Source organism: Urocitellus parryii, chromosome 12, assembly GCF_045843805.1.
Source record: "Urocitellus parryii isolate mUroPar1 chromosome 12, mUroPar1.hap1, whole genome shotgun sequence".
Classification (NCBI taxonomy): Eukaryota; Metazoa; Chordata; class Mammalia; order Rodentia; family Sciuridae; genus Urocitellus; species Urocitellus parryii.
Window position 1 is genome coordinate 57091380 of NC_135542.1, and position 21044 is coordinate 57112423.

At 38.4% G+C, this 21044-nt stretch overlaps 1 protein-coding gene across 6 annotated transcripts in view; it reads left to right on the forward strand.

Annotated features, from left to right (window-relative positions):
• Rasgrp3 (RAS guanyl releasing protein 3) overlaps window positions 1-21044 on the forward strand; it is a 100501-nt gene that overhangs the window by 54159 nt on the left and 25298 nt on the right. For all 6 annotated transcript variants that reach the window (XM_026388471.2, XM_026388411.2, XM_026388845.2 and 3 more), the window contains exons 2-10: window positions 3969-4102; window positions 6570-6768; window positions 7742-7844; window positions 10712-10774; window positions 11290-11421; window positions 12627-12774; window positions 14263-14436; window positions 15199-15315; window positions 17362-17637. In XM_026388471.2, coding sequence (XP_026244256.2) covers window positions 6699-6768; window positions 7742-7844; window positions 10712-10774; window positions 11290-11421; window positions 12627-12774; window positions 14263-14436; window positions 15199-15315; window positions 17362-17637 — 1083 coding nt within the window. In that variant the 5' untranslated portion in view covers window positions 3969-4102; window positions 6570-6698. The remainder of the gene's footprint in view (window positions 1-3968; window positions 4103-6569; window positions 6769-7741; window positions 7845-10711; window positions 10775-11289; window positions 11422-12626; window positions 12775-14262; window positions 14437-15198; window positions 15316-17361; window positions 17638-21044) is intronic.

Below are 21044 nucleotides of genomic sequence, written 5' to 3' on the forward strand. Positions count from 1 at the left end.
CAAGGAGTGAAGTTGAAACAATTGACAATGAAAGTTAAAATAAAGACAAACCAATGCAGAAATAACCTAAAACTACCAAATGTGAAGAGTGAACTGGGAAAAAACCAGTAATGATTTGAGTAACTTACAAACTTTTACACATAACAGTAATGAGGTCATTGGAGAGTTTGAGTGGCAGGTGGTAGGCAATTAAGGTAGCTAAGGTTAGAGTTGCCAGAATGAAATATCCTGCATCAAGTCAAAATGTAGAGAGAAATAATTTCCTTGTTTTTGCATTTCCAGTAGTTTCTTAACTTTCTCTTCACTGTATCAGGCAAAGGTAGGTCAAATATGTTACATTATGTTAGCTGAGATCTACTGAGACACTACCTTGCAGATGCCAGTCCTGCTTTGGTTCTAAGGCTCCCTTATAGAGAGCATGACCAAGACCATAGCCACAGGAACCCAGAAAAGACCTGCCATACAAGTTGTTCCAGAAGAACTATCCAGCATAATTTTAGAAACATGACACAAGTGGGTGATACAATAACCCAAAGAATAGGGAACACTGAACTTCCTCTCAAAATAAACTCCAGAAGAGAAACATCAGCCTTCTGTTCTTGTGGAAATCATCTCAGTGCTTCTGTTTTTTTTTTTTCCTTCCATCCTTCTTCACAATGTCTCTGGAACATTTTCTCCTGTTGATAAACCTCAGACCTGTATCTATTGTATTTTCCAATAAGATGACCTTATTTATTTTCTAGTATAAATAGAAGTCACCAGACAAGATCTTCCTTGACTTTTTGTCACCAGGATGACAAAGCTACCTATGTCCCATTTTTTTTTCCCTTTTCTGCTATTTGCATTCAAAGAGATGGCCTCTCCTTTATTCAATTGTATGAGTCCATCGCTCCTTTCCTCACGGGAACAAATTATATGTATCAACTTCTCATCGTCATGTCCTTGCAGTATGCCTTTCTGTTAACTCTTAGCACTTAAACATACTCAAGTCTCAACTCCAAAGTCTCTAACGGGTATCCAGAAGTTAACTCAATGCTCCCCTGGATGTCTCAGACAGTCTCTAATTCAACAAGGCACCCCCCAGGAACTTGCTTTCCTCCCCTCTTACAGACATGGAGAAGCAGCAAGCATCGCTTGGAGAAGAGAACTCCAACTTTATTTTACTCCTGCAGGCCCAGAGCAGAACAAAAACTCCAAATTCTGAGCCCTGATCCACAGTTTCTCACAATATTTATAGTTTGATTTGACATCATCTTAGACTCATCCTATCACTGGGGCCTTTTTCTCTTTAAAAAAAAAAATTCCTAATCTATAGCTGAAGGCCTTGTGCAAGGTCTCTAACATGAAGTAGCTCACAGAAACAGGTAAGAAGAAACTCTTTCTCCAGACATCTCTTACATTTCAAAAAGGAGTAGTTAGGTTCTTAGGGTGGTTATTTACAATCCAAAAGGTAGGGACTCATGGATATTAGGCTTTTTAGAGAAAGGCTGAGAGACAGGAGCAGAACTGACCCCTTCCCCAGGCATTGGTTTCTTACCATACGTTTTTGTAATTTCATTTCACCAGCAGGTCTTGTTTTGCCATCACACCTCAATCTCAAGGGAAAGGCACCAGAATCCAACCATCTAGCTAGAAAGTTTGGAATTCTCCTTCATTCTGCCCATTTCCAATAGTCTTTGAATTGGCAAACCTCATTGGATCTATCTTCAAAGTACATTCTGTAACAACCCACTTTTCTTCATCTCCATTGCTACATGGTGATACAGACAATCATCATTTCTGGCTTGGATGGTTGTAACTGACCACTAACTATTTCCATGTCTTCAGTGTAGGATTTTTATTTTTATTTTTATTTTTTGTTTTTGTTTTACACTACAATCTCTTCTCTGTGCCTCAGCTGAAGGAATCCTTAAAAACAAACAAACAAAAAATCCAGAATGGATTCTGCCCCTTTCCTAAGGAACTAACCTCTAAATCAATGGTTTCCCATTGCCCCTCAGATAAAGCCAGGGCTCCTCCACAGCCTATCCTACTGTTCATAACTACTGTCTCTTCCTGGGTCACATCCAATCCTCAGTCAACTGTCTTTCAGTTGGTCTTCATTGCCATCTTTGCCTAGTTAAAACTCCTCTGGCTTCTGGGATAAATGAGTGCCCCTCCAGACTTGCTCTGTGTTTCATAGGATATTTTATTGTAGTTATTTCTCTAATTATTTGCTATAGTATAAAAGCAACAACTGTGTCTGTTTTGGTCAACTACCTATCCTCCCCTTTACCCGACCCACAACACCTTCTAGCAACCAATCTAGTACCTCCTTAGCATCTGGTGTCTAATACACCCTCAGTAAATATTTTTCAGATAAATTAATTATCATTTAGAGTTTAATATCCTTCCTATTACTGAATTCAAAACATAAAGGCTTATAATAATTACTTGTTTTCACAAAGGCATTTAGAGTAACTTCTTTGTCTCCATATGAAGGTCACATGAAATGTGACATAAATGTGGTTGTTTATATATAAAGATGATATCTGCTGTGGGGAAAGAAGCATCTTCAAGGGTTTATGTTTTTGTGTTTTGTTTCTGGGAATAAAGATAAAATACTAGAGACAAAACAATCCTAAATCCTAATATGGCCAACATCATTCTGAGACTTCTTGATACTTATTAGACATAATATTTTACCCTTTAAACCCTACAGTCCTAGAACCAGTCTGTTGGCCTGGTTTTTAGGCACCATCTGAGAGGTTAACCTCCACCCTCTCTGACAGTATTTACTCAACTTTGGCTCGAGAACTTTCAGGAATGGGAGCCCCTTGTTGATGAGGCCACCTGCCCACTACAAAATGCTCTAGTGCCACAGTTTCTTTCTTCTTCAATTTCCTTTCCTTTCTTTAAATGAACATCTCTCTTCCTGCCCCTTCTATAATCGGTTCTTTATTTCAACTTAAGTCCTCAACTTGAAGGGCTTTAAATATTTGAAGGGAGGATGGAGCACAGGCAAGGGGAGACACCTTCCTGGACCACCTCGTATTTTGCAGGCCCCGTGGTGGGTGCCCTTCCTCTTACCTTACTAACCCTTTAAACAGTCTCATGAAGCAAGTTGTATTGATGGCAGTTTACTCAGCTTTGAGTAAAACTTTCTCCTTGTGGTTATCTAATGTTGAAACCTCGTTTTGTTTGTTTGTTTGCTTGTTTTTAATTGAAAGGTTCTTCGTCAAGAGCCTGGGTGCCAATTTATAGCTGTTAATGGATTAGGTGCAAGGAATTGGATGATCCCTTTTATTATTTCCAAATTTGGGAGCATGGTTCTCATTGTCCTGTAACCTTAGGAGAATTTTTTTTTTTTTTTATGATAGAGAGTTCACAAGTCATATTAATGAAAGTCTTTTTGCTCCATGAACATATCATGGCCTTTGAATAATAGCCAGCAAAGCCCTATGGCCCCTTTAAAGTGAGAACTTTTCCCTTAGAAATAATTCAAACTATCCACACTCTAGCAAGTCCTAAACCATTGGGAGACTAAACAACCTGAACTAAAATAACATTGACATTTACGTTGAGACGATCAGGAGTGATTTAGGGTCAGAATTTGATGATTCTCACAACAAACTGCTCTAAGGATTTGCTAACATTCCAAAGTCAATGTTTGGAAATCCTTAATTGAGTAATCCACTGAGATAAGCATATTTCAACTACAATAGCATTTTATACTATATGAACAAAACTTTGTTTTGCCATATTTGTGGGTTTTAAAAGACTGAATTAAAAAAATTTGTTTTTAAAAATCCCATTGCCAAATAACTGTTGAATATTTTCGGTTTTATTGGCTTTATGGGTGAAGTTTAAACAAAATCTTCAATATCACATATATCTTAAGGAGTACTTTGGGTAATGTTTTAACACAATGAAGATACTTTTACGTTTCCTTTATTTATTTATTTTTTTTCTTTTCTCTTTTTTTTCAGGTTTTCCCAAGTACTTAAAATTCAAATTGAACAAACCAGTTGTGCCAACGGCCTCCTTAATGCACTTCCCAACCATGACAGCTCTCCTTAAATATCCTTTTAGACCTGGAAATCTACCTGTGTGAAAACAACAGGTCAGTATTTTTTAAAAACCTATTTTAAAGTACATAAGAAATACCGCCCCCAAAATAAATTCATATGCTTAGAAAAAAATGTGCTGTAATGTTAACAAAGAGTTATTTTTGGATGTTGAGATTATAGGTAAATATCTCCTTTCCTTTTTTCCTCATTGTCCTGTTTTAAATAATAAATGTACATTGCTTTGACAATAAAGAAGCTTTATCCCTGAAAAGGCAGTTGTAGACACAATAATGTCCACAGGTAAGAAATGTGATCTCAGGTAAATGTGCGGCGACAGAATGCTGAGCAGAGACACAGATGCACCCCATGCCAGATGCACCTACTGATGCCAGAAGCAGATTGTAACCAGATAGCCAGGTCCACCTGGCTCTCCACGCACATTGGCTTCATTGCGGATCACAAATAGAACTCCAGAGTGACAGGTTTTTGGAACCAGGTTCTCTAACTCCTTGTGGGCAGGTCAACACCTTCCCAAACAGCTCAGAGGAATCATTTTAGTTTTGACCCTAAAAACCAGTGTGGTTAATCCAGGCTATTTGGTTTCAAATAATGCATTTACTCCTCAGTGCATAGAAGGATAAAAAAAAAATGTCTGTACTTAGGAGCTAATCACACTTGTTAATTGTTTGATCTTGAATTTTAAGCATATGGATGGAGCTTATGTTTGGGAAATCAGGGAACTGCTATCCAAAATGTCCTGGAAGAAGTATTAAGTTCTTATTATGACTATAGACAGATCCTAGTAAACCTAAAAAGTGGGTACGATTTTCTGTCCTAATGATATTTACTTAAAGCTGATTTAAATAAGTGAATTAAACTAAAATCTATGGCACCTCTAGTATCACACAAATATACCTGTATTAAAAGATGAATTTGGGGGCAATTTTTATTTTATGCATTTCTTTATCCATGAATTCAATCATTCATTAATTTAGCAAATACTTCTTAGAAATCATGTATGTGAGAGACAGTCTTAGGCATTCAGGAGAGCAATAGAGGACAAATGCACTAATTCCTATGGTCACAGAGCTTATGTTCATAGTGCTAGGAGATTGAAAAAATAAACAAGTAAAATATATAGTATGTCAGATAATGATAAGTATTATGTAGAAAAATAAATCCAGGAAGGGAGGTAGGGCATGCCAACTGGGAGGTGGGCATGGGGAGAGGGGTGGTGGTGTTTAAATAGGGTAGTCAGGAAAAGCCTTACTGATAAGATAACTTTGTCAAGGGAGGTAAAAAGAATTCATTTACTTTAATAAACTCCTTTTACAAATCATTTGACCAGCAAAAGTAGGAGAGTATTGATTCAGTAGTCTTATTTTTTTGCACCCTTGAAATAATCCCTTCTTTTATCCACTACGAGTGATAACCTTCTGCACAAAAATGTGGTTCTTAACAGACCAAATCGAAGGAAAACATTTTTACTCCAGAGTTCTCTGCCTGGTGAACAGGCTCACTCAAATCTCACTGTTCAGTGGTCCAACTGAACCAATACGCTCATGCATATGAACATTAATTGTCTTCTCTTTCTGAGATGGTATGAAAGAGTGGTGGTCTTCACACTAGATTGGGGGCAAAATTATCACAGTTCATGATATCCACATTGAGGGACCTCATAATACAGAAAAAGAGAACCCAGAGTTTTATTTTATAATGGAATCTGCTTCTAGGCCACAATGATTATGTGGTTTGTATAAATTTCCAAATCTCTGTGAACCTCACGAACTCATCTGCAAATTGGGAATAATAATTACTACCTCAGAGCATTGAAGTTCAAGTTGAATGATATACTTCAAACATTTGTTATAGTGTCTAATGCCAAATATGGTAGTTCAATAGACTATTGTGAATTTTTTTGCTATTACTATTAATAAGTTTACTATTACTAAATTTAGACAAACAGAATTTTTGTTTATAAATGCTGAAAATTTATATAGTCACTGAGATTAACACTTATAAATATATTTCCATATAAAAATGTATATGCTTTTAAGCCAAATAACATAATATACCTGATTGTTGTGTTACTTGAGAATATGAAGGGCTGGGATTGTGGCTCAGGGAGAGTGCTTGCCTAGCATGCATGAGGCACTGGGTTTGATCCCCAGCACCACATAAAAAAAACTAAATAAACAAAATAAGATTTGTGTCCATCTACAACTAAAAAATATCTTTAAAAAAGAATATGAAGAAAGTGTAAGGTATTGTTTCAAAAACATTTTAGCTGTGAAGTGGAATGATCTTTAATAGGGAACATCTATGGTCTCAAAGCACCACAAAAGCTAAGGAACAGTATTGCAGGCATTTTGCCCTTCTGGTGATTGGCATAATCTCAACCATTTTGATACTTTTTGTGTAGAAAAATATACAGTTGATGGAAGTCATATTTTTTTTCATGTGGGAAAAATAATGCTTTAGTGGGGACTGAACTCCAGTGCAATAATTTTCTCTTGTAAGGGTTTTCTTGAAGTACAACTAAGAACGGAGGCCACCACTAGGCACTGAGATCACTGATGGGCATGATTATGGACATGGTCCACCTGGTGCTGGAAATGTCTCCTAGTTTTTGACAAGAGCTAAATAACCATGGGGTCCAGCGGTCTTGGGAAAGCAGCAACATTAGATGAACTGCTGAGCACCTGCATAGAGATGTTTGGTAAGAGCCTCTTCTCCTTCTATCCTGTTTGTAGTTTGACACTGTCGCTTCTCTCAATTCAGGTGCAATCTCTGTACCTTGGTATTTAAGGCCTTTTGGATCCACTCCAATCTGTTTCTCCAGTTCCACTACCTTCTGCATTTCTTTCTCTTTTCTGTGCAAAGGTCATACTCTAGCCAAACTGTCCACTTAATGTTTCTGGGGAACATTCCTTGCACCCCTTTCTATTTATGTGCCTTTATTCTATTCCTTTCCTTGAAATTCTGCTTCAAGGCTCACCTCGTGGTCACTGAGATGTCCATCATGCCATTTCTGACCATTCCTGTAAGAGATGCTACTTGCTTCTTCCACTCTCTCATGCTCAGGGTAGCTTTCTTATGGTCATGTGATATACTGCACTCTATTTCTACTCATCTTACATCTCTTACTACATTATACTACATTATACACTTTAAAGTTATATGCTTTTTATGCTGTTTTTGTTGCATCCACCCCAGCATTGGATTTTAAATAAATGGACAAATAAAATTACCCAAGAGTTGTTTTTTTTTTTTTTAATGGGTTACAATGTAAGAGTTGGAGATAAGCCAGAGCAGAGTTGCCAAAGTGCAGGATAATCAGTAAATTTTAATTTCAGATAGACAACATTTTTAACATTTTTTATTTTTAAGTCCTAAAATCATGCCTGGAACATACTTATCCGGAAAAAAAATTAATCCTTGTTTACCTTAAATTCAAATTTACCTGGGTGGCCTGTAGTTTTATTTACTAAATCTGTCAACTGTACTCAGACTAAGGATGAGACCCAGCCACCTTAACTTGCAAAGAAACACCAGCAAAAGTAACTAGGAAAATATAATTTGGTCTGTGGGAAATTTTGACACTATTGTTTCTCTAGTGATATTAGAAAAAAAAAAAAGAGAAGAGTAGCACCGTTATTTTCTCACGCCTTATTTTATTTTATTTTTTACAGATGACAATGGAGAGCTGAATAATAGTTACTTGCCAAGAATAGTTCTACTGATGCACCGATGGTATTTATCTTCCACTGAATTGGCAGAAAGACTTCTCTGCATATATCTTTTCAACTACTGTGTAATTTTTACAGTCATAAATCAAGCTCTGTATTTAGATAAAGTGTCTATCCAAAGCCTGTAAATTAAGGTGAATAAACAGTCTTCAGTCAGTTATCCAGCTGTTTGGAGAATATAGAGATGTCTAGACAAAACATCTGGAAGATGGACCAAATAGTTGACCATCCATCTGGATGTTTTGGCTCTACTTGAAAATAATCACTAAGATGTAAAATGAAACAGGAGCCACAGGCTGAGTGTTTCTAAATTGTCTTAAACATTTTGACTCTTAGTGCAATGAAAGGATATTCAGCACTGATTCAAGACCTATTTTTTCTTTCTACAATGGGAAAATGGTGGGCACAGAGGACACAGCTGAGACATACAGAGATGCTAGCCGAAATAATGGGCTCTGGTTCAGGCCCAAACATCAACTTGGTTTTCACATCTTCCCTTCTGTCAAGACACAGTGAACATTCTAGCAGATTCATTGTAATGTGTCAATTGATGATAATTTTGGATTTTCTTTCACATAAAAACAAAAATAACCAAATAGGGCTGGGATTTTGCTCAGTGGTGGAGAGTGCTTGCTTAGCATGCTCAAAGCCCTAGGTTTGATCCGCAGCACTGAAAAACAAAAGCAAACAAAAATCCCCATAGTTGGAAGTCCCATTCTGTAATGCAAGCTTTTAGCAGCCCACCACTTTTGTAGGTAATGCAGTCCTGAAACGTGATTGAAAACCAAATGACTGATAATACAGAGTCTCACATTTAGGAGGAGGTTTTGTTCCCTGAGATCTAACGCTTATTATATGGTTTATAATGCTGGTTCCTGCAGTCTCTCCTTCTTCAAGCCCAGGAGACGCTGCAGGTAGAAACCCTACTGGGCATGGGAAGTCTGAGGGGGAGAGGATCCTCTGAGTGTTATTAGGGGTTGCCAAGGCTGCAAGGGCCTCGTGGGGTGCCTTCTATTCATTCTCTACACCCTCCCACAACCTCAGAGCAGAAGGGGATATTAGAGAGGATAAGGAGACTTTGCATGAACCATGGTCCTTGGAAGTGAGCAAGATCCTAATCTCCAATGGTCCAAGGGTTCCATGGGGCCCCTTGTTGAAGAGTAAGAAACAGGGAAAGATGAAGGGAATTAGATGAAGGGAATTGACTTCACCCAGGCCCACCCTCCTCATGATGCCAATATTGTCCAAAGAACATGCTCACAAAAAACATTTGTACCCTTAGTATGGCTACTACCATATAAAACTCAAATAAAAAGGGAGTAAGTAACTCAGGGGACTGAGGCAGGAGGATCACAAGTTCAAGGCCAGCCTGGGCAACTTAGTGAGATTTTGTCTCACAATGAGAAATAAAAGGGTTGGGGATGTAGCTCAGTGGAAGAGCACCCCTGAGTTCAATCCCCAGTACCAGGAAAAGAAGAAGGAGAAGGAGAAAAAAAGAAAGATATTTTGGCTTATTAAAATCTAATCCAGGAAAATTCACATTGAATAAAAGTTGAACACTGCCCGTGATTCAACATTTCTTTAAATTTTCCTTCCATTAGATTCCTTGCTACTCCATATCCATTGTGTTTTTCATATAATAGGAGCTTAATAAATATATTTTTTAAAAGAGTACCAAGTTTGGTGTGGTATACATGCTGTAATCCAGAGACTTGAGAGATCAAGGCAGGAGGATTACAAGTTGGAGGTCAGCCTCAGAAGCTTAGCAAGAACCTGTTTCAAAATAAAAAAAAAATAAAGAAGGGCTTGGGGTAAAGTTCAGTGGTAGAGTGCCCCTGGGTTCAATCCCTAGTACTAAAAAAAAAAAAAAAAGAGTATCAATAAATAGACTTAAGAATAAATAACACAATTTGTGTACTATCACACCTGAAAACTACATTTTCAAACATTAAAGAAAGTAGAATGCTTATGTAAGGCACTAAGATCAAATACAAAAATCTTTTTGTAAAGATAAAGCTTCTATGTACTACCAATTTTAATTATGTATACTGGCAGTGCATTTGTAATAATAGTTGGCAGTTATTAATTGGTAAATCCTTAGGCAGGTAAAAGTAATTTTATAAGTGATTTCCCCTCCAGACCCAAAAATGATTCCCCAGAGCATTAACAAATCAAGTTTTAATTATTCAGTGTTGAAGTGGTCACAGCCTCTTTCTTTCCTCATGTGAGTGTCTATATACAAGTTGAGTATCATTTATCCAAAATGCTTATGACAAGAATGCTTCACATTTTGGATTTTTACAATATTTGCATACACATAATGAGATGTCTTAAGGATGGGACCCAAGTTAAAACTCAGAATTCATATATGCTTCTTATACTCCTTATGCACATAACCTGAAAATAATTTTATGTGAAAAATTTAATAAACCTGCACTTTGACTGTGACCCATCACATAAGGTCAAGTGTGGCATTTTATACTTGTAGCATTGTCAGTGCTCAAAAAGTTTCAGAATTTGGACCATTTTAGTTTTCAAACTTTTGGATTAGGGATGCCCAACCTGTAACCCAAGTGTCCCCCTTCTTGTTACGTGCTTTCATGTTTTGTTTTGTTTTGGGTACCAGGGATTGAACCTAGCGATACTTAACCACTGAGTCACATCTTCGACCCTTTTTTATATTTTATTTTGAGACAGACAAGGTTCACTGAGTTGCTTAGGGCCTTGCTAAGTTGCTGAAGTGGCTTTGAACTTGTGATCCTCCTGCCTCAGCCTCCTGAGCTGCTGGGGTTACAGGTATATGCCACCACAGCCAGCTCTCCTTCTTGTTATGAATTCATATCAACTGATGAAACGACTGTAGGTGTATGCAAAGAAATCAAGGTGCGAGGACTTTTTCTTTAACTAGCTTACGTATCGTCATGCCAGTGGAGAAAGCTGCGACGAGTTTCGATTAAAGATCTGCTACTTCATGAGGTAAAGATGCTTACAAATTTAATTTCTTGTAATTGTTAACAATTTCCTTTTCTCTAAGCAGTAGAGACCCAGGGTGACAATAGAATGTACTCAGGTCTCCCTTGGACTGACATTGTTAGAATTGGCCTTTCTCTGTTCTGGAGGGTAGAATTGATCTCGTGGACTAGTGCTTAGATAATAGTAAATAGAGTTAGGAAATAAAACCAGTCTTGGATCGAATGCAATTCTTTCTACTCACTCAGGCACACCCATTTCACCTGCTTGCTGCGAAGCAGGGGAAGGGTTTCCCTTCAGTTGTGGTTTCATAGTCAGAAAAAGGCTCAGGGTTAGAATGGCAGACCTTGGTTCTTGATTGAAGGACGGTGCAGAAAGACTCAGCCTGATGACTGGGGATACACGGTTAAGTGGGAGTATGGTCCTGGATTCTGTTGGAAGCATAGGAAAATGGTACAATAACTTCCATAGAGGCCCAATTTGAAATCTTCTAGCTAGAAAAATAATTTTTTGCCTTTCAGGTACTGGATTCTGAAGTTTCCTGCAGAGTTTAATTTGGATCTTGGTTTGATTCGTATGACTGAAGAGTTCCGAGAAGTAGCCAGTCAACTGGGATATGAAAAACACATCAGCCTCATCGACATATCCAGCATGTAAGAACAGCTGGAGCATCTTTCACCCTTGCTAAATCCACCACTTTGGGCAGGGAGTAGTGATCAAGTCCACTGGATCTGAATCCATATGGTCCCAGAATTAAGGTTTGCTTCTGTGAGGACAGCCTTACTGTGGTGAACACAGATGTACTGGACACAACTCATTTCTCTAAGTTGAAATTTATTTGTAAAATGGGGTAGTGTCTTTTCTTGTGGGATTATTATAAGCATCCCCAAAGTAGATGAGATAGTGTGTGAAAGCATTTGGCACAAGATCGATGTTCAATACTTAGTTACTGTATCTGAATCTAGTAAATGTCTTTGGTGTCTTGGCTATTCAAAAGTGCCCCCTTCAGATCAGCAGTATCAGTATTGCCTGGGAGCTTATGATAAACACAGAATCTTGGGCCCCGTCCTAAAACTGCTGAATTGGAATCTGCTAAGATCCCCAGTGACTCATACACACATTCCAATTGGAGAAGCTCTATACCACACTGATTCTGAGGTTGGCCTGAGGTTATATCAATGTCGATCATAGTTGTGCCATGAACTGCTTGGGTCAATTATTAGCAACTTGCTGCTACCTAGGCTTGTTTCATATTGACCAGCTAACTTTGCCCAGGGAAAGCTAGTTGATGATCCCTAAGTATCTTAGGCATTCAGACTATATTCTCCATTACCTGGAATACTCCTTAAAGACAGTGAATGATCCAGGAATCATGAGGGATATTTGTTTAAAATGCATATTATTCAGGCTCATTCCTAGTAAGTTAGACTCTCTGGCAGTGAGGTCCAGGCCTCTATCTTTGTAACAAGTTTTTCAGGTAATTTATATTATACCAAAATGTGAGAACCATGGCTTCTAGTAGTTTCCATGTGTCTTGAATCACCATCTATCTATATGCTGATAAACTTCCAAATGTATAGACCTCTCTTTTATGACTCAGATTTTGCTTGGTCACAAGGAAAACCGAGTAAGAGATTCTGGATGGATCAGTGCAAACTTAGGCTGTCTGGAAAAACAACTCAAAGTTTATGTTCTATTGGCAAGGGGTCAGTGGTTTACTCTTTAAATACGAGGGACAGGGTGTGTATTTTGCATAAGCTCGTGGATGCAGGCCAAGAGTTACAGTCAGTAGGTTAATAACTTCCATTGAGTGAAGCAGGTTTTCAGTACATTGACCAGGCTCGCTCTTCTTTTATAGTCCTTCCTATGACTGGATGAGAAGAGTCACACAGAGGAAAAAAGTATCCAAGAAGGGAAAAGCCTGTCTGCTGTTTGACCATCTGGAGCCCGTTGAATTGGCCGAGCACCTCACTTTTCTGGAGCATAAATCTTTTAGAAGGATCTCAGTAAGGAACTTGACATTTATTCTTCCAAGGATAATAACCACCATGCCAACTTTCCCAAGAGCTGAATTTTCATATTCTAAAGTGTTGGCAGCTTCTGTCACTGTGCTATGCTGGAAAAGTGCCCTTAATTCACAGGAACAATCCCTTTTAGCCGAAGATAAATATTATCCTGTCTTTATTTTATGGCTCAGGAGCTGTATTTCTGTCGCTATTTTCAATGTCTCCTTTCACAGGATTAAAGTGTGATTTTTCTAAATACTGTGGAGATTTAACCGTTTGAGGTCTATTTAGCGCCACTGATTTCTCTCAAGTATTTGCATTTTGTTAGGATTGTCATTTTTTGGGGGGGGGCGAATATTTAGGTTGGGATTTTTATGAATGCCTAATTAAGGGTATAGAGTAAAAACAGGATTTGTAGGTTTTGAAGAGAATCTCAATATCAACCTGCTCCTTTCCCAGGGTTGGAGATTCTTAATTACACTTTTCTTTCCTATGTATCTTGTTAGGGCTTCCTTTCTCTCTTTTCTTCCTCCTTTCTTTCTATGCTCTCTTCTTCTCTGCCTCCTCCATGCTGTCTATGATAATATTTCCACACTGGTTCACAATCAGCCAGGTGCTTTGCTGATAGAGCATCAGGTTCTGGGGAAGCCACCCCTCCTCCTTTTCCAAGGACCCAGGGAGTGAATTACATTATTTCTTGCAAGAAGACCATCTTGATTGTAAACATCCATTTCCAAAAGACTCATTTTTTTTTCACCAAGTAATCCAGAGAGAAATATGATTCCCCACAGGCAGGTCATGGGAGGAGATCCTTTGCACTGTTTTTTATGGTAGAAGGCTCATACATATTTGATGACATCCATGCTAACCTTCTGGGTATATGTCTATTTTGCTAAAAAGCTGCCTTATTTCAATTGAAATATTTTCTTTTTCTCTCACTTTTTCTTGAAACAACTTTACAAAATGATTCTGATATATTTATGACCATTTCCTGTTCTTTTCTGTATACCATTGGATCTTAAACTTGCTTGATCATTGGACTTATTGGTAGTGTGCTAAAAAATGGAGTTTCTTCATTTCTTCCTTTAGAGCTACTGATCATTTATGTCTTGGGTGTTCCCAGGAACCTGTCTATTGGCAGATGACCCAGGTTAGATTTTATGATTTAGTAAATAGGGACTTTCTGGAATATGACTTTGAGTCGTGTCCCCTCCTTTGCCCTACCCCACAAGCATGTGATATGTAGTAATGTGTTTGTGTGTGTATGGGAATGGAGTTTGAAATGCAGCAAAATAACCTGTTAAAGGTACAGATATATTCAAACTTACAGGATGCCATTCTAAATGTGAAATGAAAGAAACCATTATGTTGTCATGGAAAAAATATCTTAGACCTTCTATGCAATATTCTAATGTCCAATTTTGCAAAAGATTCTTTATACTTCAAAATTTTAGTACTTCAAAATCTCCAAATCTTCCTTTATTATAGTTCACTGATTACCAAAGTTATGTCATCCATGGCTGCCTGGAGAATAATCCAACCTTGGAGAGATCTATTGCTTTATTTAATGGAATATCTAAGTGGGTCCAATTGATGGTTCTTAGCAAACCAACCCCCCAGCAAAGAGCAGAAGTCATCACAAAGTTTATCAATGTTGCAAAGGTATGTCCAATAATCCTGCTGGAGTACTTCGATTCTAGACGATTGTTCACTCTATTGAGAAAGTCATTGAGGAAATTCAGTGTTCATATTATAAGGGCATTGAACAATTAAGCTACTCAGAGATATCTGATGGAAGAAAGCATACTTCTCTCATGTAAGAAGATTTTTTTAAAAAGCAATACTGGGTTGGGGCTGTGTCTCAGAGGTAGAGCACTCGATTGACACATGCATGAAGTACTGGGTTTGATCCTCAGCACCACATAAAAATAAAATGAAGGTATTGTGTCCACCTACATTTTTTTTTAAAAAGCAATACTAGTTGGGCACAGTGGCACACACCTGCAATCCCACTCAGAAGACTGAGGCAGGAGGATCAAAAGTTTGAAGTCAGACTGGGCAACTTAGTGAGAATCCACTTCAAAATGGAAATTAAAAAGGGTTGGGTATATAGCTCAGTGGTAGAGCTTCCCAGGGTTCAATCCCCAGTATGAAAGAAACAAAAACAAAACAAAAAGCAATACTTAGAAGCAATTTATGAAGCTGGGTTTTTTTTTTTTTGTGTGTGTGTGTGTGTGTGTGTGTGTGTGAAATGATTGACATTTTTCTAAAGGATTCTATTTGTGTTTTGTTTTAAGTAGATGTTATTATTTCCTAGGTTTTTATTGTTAAAATTGTGCATACACTCACTAGTAGTTCAGAAAGTTCAGAATAATTTTAAAATCCTTACAAAAGTATTGATGATTGATTTTTTTTTAATTGCAGAAGCTTCTTCAGCTCAAAAACTTCAACACCCTGATGGCGGTGGTGGGAGGTCTCAGTCATAGTTCCATTTCACGCCTCAAAGAGACCCATTCTCATCTCTCTTCAGAAGTTACAAAGGTATGGTGAATTCTGATCTAAATTACAAGTGAAACGTTCGAGTTACTTAGGTACAGTACACTGCTATCAAAGGTCACTCAGAATGGAAAATCTTCCTCTTCAACCAATGGTAGGTTACACATAGGGGTCAAGTGAAAGGGCATAGCCACACCTGTGACTCCATCTGATAAAACAGGTTGGAGGTGGTGGTGTTCCAATAAGAGTTCTTTGAGATGTAATTAATATATTATAGTTGTCAATATTAAACAAATATTTCTTCGGTGCTTTCTCTGTGATAAACATTGTGATACACATAGTGGGTACTAGATGAAATGAGACAGAAATAGTTGCTATCCCGCCATCCTGAAATAAAATCACTGAACACCTGCTCTATTCATAATCCTGTGTTCAGCACAGTGGAAGAGAAAAAGGAAGGGGAAGACAAATGCCTGATACAGAAATACTCAGATTTACAACTGAGTTGTCAGGAACAAAATATATCCTTGGAAGAAACATTTCCCCAACGGAATTTTCCTGCCATGTTTATTTCTAGACCATATTAATAGCTTTTTTTTTTCTTAATGGGCAAAAAGAATCATTTTATTCTTATAAGAACAATTTCATCTATAAATGTAAATAGAAAAGGAAAACTATGCATTGATTAAATAATAAGACACGGGCTGGGGATGTGGCTCAGGGGTAGAGCATTCACCTCGCATGTGTGAAGCCCGGGTTCGATCCCCAGCACCATGTAAAAATAAATAAATTAAATAAAGGTATTGTGTCTGTCTACAACTAAAAATATATTTTAAAAATAATAATAGGACAAACAATGGGTAAAGCAGACTTTAGGTATGGTCTGATCAAGACCTGGTTTTGTTCTTCTGCCTGCCTGCCTCTGAGTGTCAGGGTTTTGTAAGTTTAAAAAATTTTTTTGTTTGCCTATTGAACTGGCTTCCCTCCTGAATGGGTTGTATGTAGCAACAGGAAAATTATACTCCCTAGTTCATAAAAGTTACAGATAGACAAGATTTCTCCAACTCTGCCCCCAAGAGATTCAAAGACCTCTTTTTTGACAGATTGGTCCATCTCAAATCATATGTGTACATTGGACCAATAACAGTTGCCAGAGATTGGCTTAATCCCGTGTTCCTGAACCAATCACAAACCAGAGGAAGGAATTATGATGATGTTAAATCAGAACCCGCTATTGGTCCTGGGGGTAGAAACAGCTCTGTTGAAGCACATGGACTGCTTTGGGAAAGAGAAGTCTGATCAAAATTGGGATCTATTAGGAAGGTCTGGTTGCTGTTCAGCAACTGACAATGAGTTATTCATATAAACAAGAGGAAGCAAGCCACAGAAGTACCACTGTTTGACCTCAAACTCTATACTTATTCCAAGCATAATGGAACTACTTGTATGTTTTATTGTCTTTTAGCTTTGTACTAAATTTTGAATAAAAAACAAAAGAAATTTTAAATGTTTTAAACAATAAGAATTTGATAGACTCATAGAAGCTTTAAATTACCAGCTTGATTTTGAAAGTTATTTATTTGAACTCCTTTTCCTTACAAAAAAGGAAACTAAGACATCCCACCCCCTCAAAAAAATTGAAGTGACTTGTTTGAGATCACCTTTCTATTTAGTGCAGAGTCTGAAACCACAGCTGTCTTACATTGTAGTGTGACTTTTCCTGCCCCATACTGTCCCAGATTAACCTTCAAGTTACCTGGAATGTAACTTTCTTGGAACAACTAGGAAATTTTTAATATGCTGCAAGCTTGAATATTTGGACTGTAATATCACAAATCACAAAATACTAAGTATACTTCATGCCGTTTAACATCCCACCATCCCAAGTAGATAGGCAGACATACAAGCTATTGGAATATCTGTCCAATTCATGGAAGGCTTAGGATGTTTTTCTAGCTTTCTTTTTCCTGGTTAATATTTCCCTGCATCAATATTGGTGCAACTGAGGAATTTCCCAGCCACCATTGCAGGGCCTGGAGGTGGGCAGAAGAGGAGGATGTTTGACAATTCTGCTTTTCCATCTGTTTTCAGAACTGGAATGAAATGACAGAGTTGGTCTCCTCCAACGGCAATTACTGCAATTACCGCAAGGCCTTTGCAGACTGTGATGGCTTCAAAATCCCCATCCTTGGAGTACACTTGAAAGACTTGATAGCGGTCCATGTCATTTTCCCAGACTGGATGGAGGAGAACAAAGTGAATATTGTGAAAATGCACCAACTGTCCGTTACCCTGAGTGAACTGGTCTCCCTGCAGAATGCCTCTCACCACTTAGAACCCAACATGGATTTGATCAACTTGCTCACCGTGAGTGCCTGGGTTGGGAGGTGGTTGAGTTTGTGCTAAATAACCCTTCTTCCCTTTACTTTCCAGGGAACATAGGAAGATGTTTGCTAGAAATCCATTTTGGAGGAAAATTGATTTGAGGGTTAATAGATGAGAAAAAATCTCAAAGGACGGAGGAAAAAGGAACCCCATACACACAACTTGAGTCTATAATCTTGGGGCAGATAAACTTCCTTTGTCAGGAGGGGCTCAGTCCCTTCCCATACGGAAATGGGAGTTCCTAGAGAGCTGCCTCCAGAGGCATCTCAGCCCCTCACTCTCCTTGGGCATACTTGTTCACTATCCACTTCCATCTGTGCATCCTCAAATCCTCAGCTTCTCCTTACTGGCTGCACTGCTTAGTTGGAGCCTGAGGTGCAAAATCCTCCTCTGTGATCCCAGACCCTCCCTTATTCACCATCCCCAGACTGCCAGGATGTAGTCCCCAGCCTGGCATTTGAGGCCCTTCAGGGCCACCTGACCATCAGTGTGACCTGTGCATCATCACCCTCTCCCCCACACACCAGCCTTTGAGAAACATTGAACTCGTACTTTCATGAAATGCTACCTTCTGCTTCCTGGCCTTTTGTGCATTCTTGGGAAATCTTTTCCCTCTCCAGCCACATGACTAGTTCAACTTCAAACCTCCATCTTTCTAGATTATTCTCTGCTTCCCTCCAAAGCAGAGAGGCATCCGTCACATGTATTGCTTTTGCACTTTTACATTATCCTTATCTATGGAAGGTATTGCTTTGCATTATATTTTTTTCTGTTTACGTGTCTTATGTCACATCCCCAGCACCTTTCATAGTACCTGGAGCATTTAGGAATTCAATCAATGAAGTAAATGCCTCAGGAGTAATGAGAGTCAGACAAAAGGAGTTCATCTACCAATCATGTCTTTTGGCAGTTGTGGCATGCTTATTTAGCTGGTCCCAGCTCCTGGAACTTTTGGATACAATCAATGTGTACAAAAGAACATTTTCCATTGGCTCTTCTTTGTGGGGAGGAGAAGCATAACGAAATTCTCTTACCCTTGCAGGGTAAGGTGCAACTTCCCTGTTTGGGCTTATCACACTATAGCATTCAAAATTTAGCTGCAATACTGAATTAAATGTATTCCTTTTATGGCTGTGGAAAATGAAACCAATAACTCCTCTCATGCTTTGACCACCTAAATCCCCTAGTTCTGCTGCATTGGAAAAGAATGTAGTTCCTACACTTCTCGCAAAGTGTTCCTAGAGCATGTAATTGTTTACAGGTTCCTGATTGTAGGTGATAATATTAGCTGCACCCTTGCCAGCACAGAGAAACACCAATCTATTGGGGCTGAGTTTGTGTGATAAATAATAAACCCGTGGTCATTCTCTACTGGGGAGAAAGAACCCAACCCACAATAATCCAAGCACCTGCATTTATTAATCATTTGCCATGTAAATCTGTTTCCACGAATGAGTGACCAGAGTTTCAGCCCCAACCAGACTGCAAACCCACAGGCACAGGTGATGTCTGAAGACCAGACCCAGTGTGTGGCTTCGGTTTCAAGTGTGTGTCCAAGCTGTATCCTTGATGTCGAGTGTAACTTCATAGAGCAGGTGCCTGCACTTGGGCATCCCAGTCAAAGGCTGTGAGAGTAGGGAAGTTCATTTGAGTTATAAATACATCAAGCAACAAAATAAAAAAAAAACAGAGATATTTAGAGAAATATTGAAGACTTTTGAATGAAATTTCAGTGGCAAAAATTAGAAAACCTGAATTCCAGAAATAAAAACTACAAAGTAATTCCTTTTGGGGAAAACAGCAAAAAATAAAAGGTTCCAGAGCCTCACCTCCCACCCTTAGGGGCACTGAAGGAAGGTTTAGAAGCCACTAAGCGCCACTTTTATTAAGATGCAATGTTGCATAGTATATGTACCTGCAAAATTCCAGATGGGAGGTCTTGCTTTTGCTCCTGCCTCTGCAATTACTTAGCTTTAGCTCCTTGCTAATTGGCCCTGACTTTGGCTTTTTCATAAGGATTTTATGCTCATTTGTGAGGTTTCTTCTGGTTCTAAATTTCTCAATGTAAGGAACAGTGGAGCCCTGAAAATAAGGAACACTTTCTGCTCTACTGGCCCCGTGGCTCCCCAGGATTCCACAGTCCTACATACAAGTGGTGGAGAATCAAGCCAGTTTCTGCTTAAAGCTAGGATCCTTCCCCTCTGCCCCCAACAAAGGAGAAAGTTCAAAGCACAGGAATAGATGCTCAGCCTTTTTCACCCCTGAGAAGTCAAGTTCCTCAAATGAGGACCAAGAGATTCATCATGTATTCCCTAGAGCCCGATGGCCATTTTATAAAACAATATATATATATATATATATATATATATATATATATATATATATATATATATATATGCAGATTAGAGCCAGATCAGATTGGAGTCAGTCACTGCAGCTTGTTAGGTGCACGTGAGCACGTTTCTAGCACAACATGGAAAGGGTTGATGAATTTTCCACCAAGACTTAAGTTTCTGTCTGAAGTGATTTTGCCTAAGCATGGCCTCAGGGGAGGGAACCAATATATGATCGAAAATCCTGGAGGATAGAAAATGAGAACTCTCAGGTTAATCAGCAATTAATTGTTAAATGCCTCCTCTGAACAGTCATCCATCAATGGGTTGGGCTTTCTGTAATAACTGATTTTGACATATATTTCCATGGTAAAATTTTTTTCTTTTTTAAATTTTTTTAAATTTGTTTTAATTAGTTACACATGACAGTACAATGATCTTGACATATCATACATTTGATCCATGGTAAATTTTTACAAGCACCCTGTGATGCAAATGGCAGGGCAGTAAGTGTACTGCCAATCCCACCACCCTGCCTTTCTTATAAATGAAGAAACAGATGCATAAAAGGCTTACAATGGCAAACTTCTGCATCCTAGCTTTGCCTCAGGTGGACATGTGTTCTCTGATGTGGGCATATGGCAACATCTAATTTTCCTTATTTTATATCTGTAAAAAGCTACATAGTACCTTTCTCTGTCCGTCTTCATGAATGTATAATAAAAGAGAGAAAATGTATGAGGGCAGGGATTATATCATTTTTTTTTATCATTGTGTCTGTGGCCCCTTAAATAGCATGGAGTATGTGAAGAAGGAGAACCATACCACTGAACCATTGGGATTTGGAGATTTCCTGCTCTCAGGGGAGATCTAGAGAAGATGCTTCCCCTTGGGATCCTGATTCATGTGATCAGGAGCTTTGAAAACCAATGCTTCTGTTTCATAATTTATGAAACAGCCTCATTCTTTTCATAGTATTTTTAGCCATATCAGTTACTTTTACCCTTCTGGGTACATGCAAATAACTGGAAAGCCCCAATATTTTTACAGTCTCAT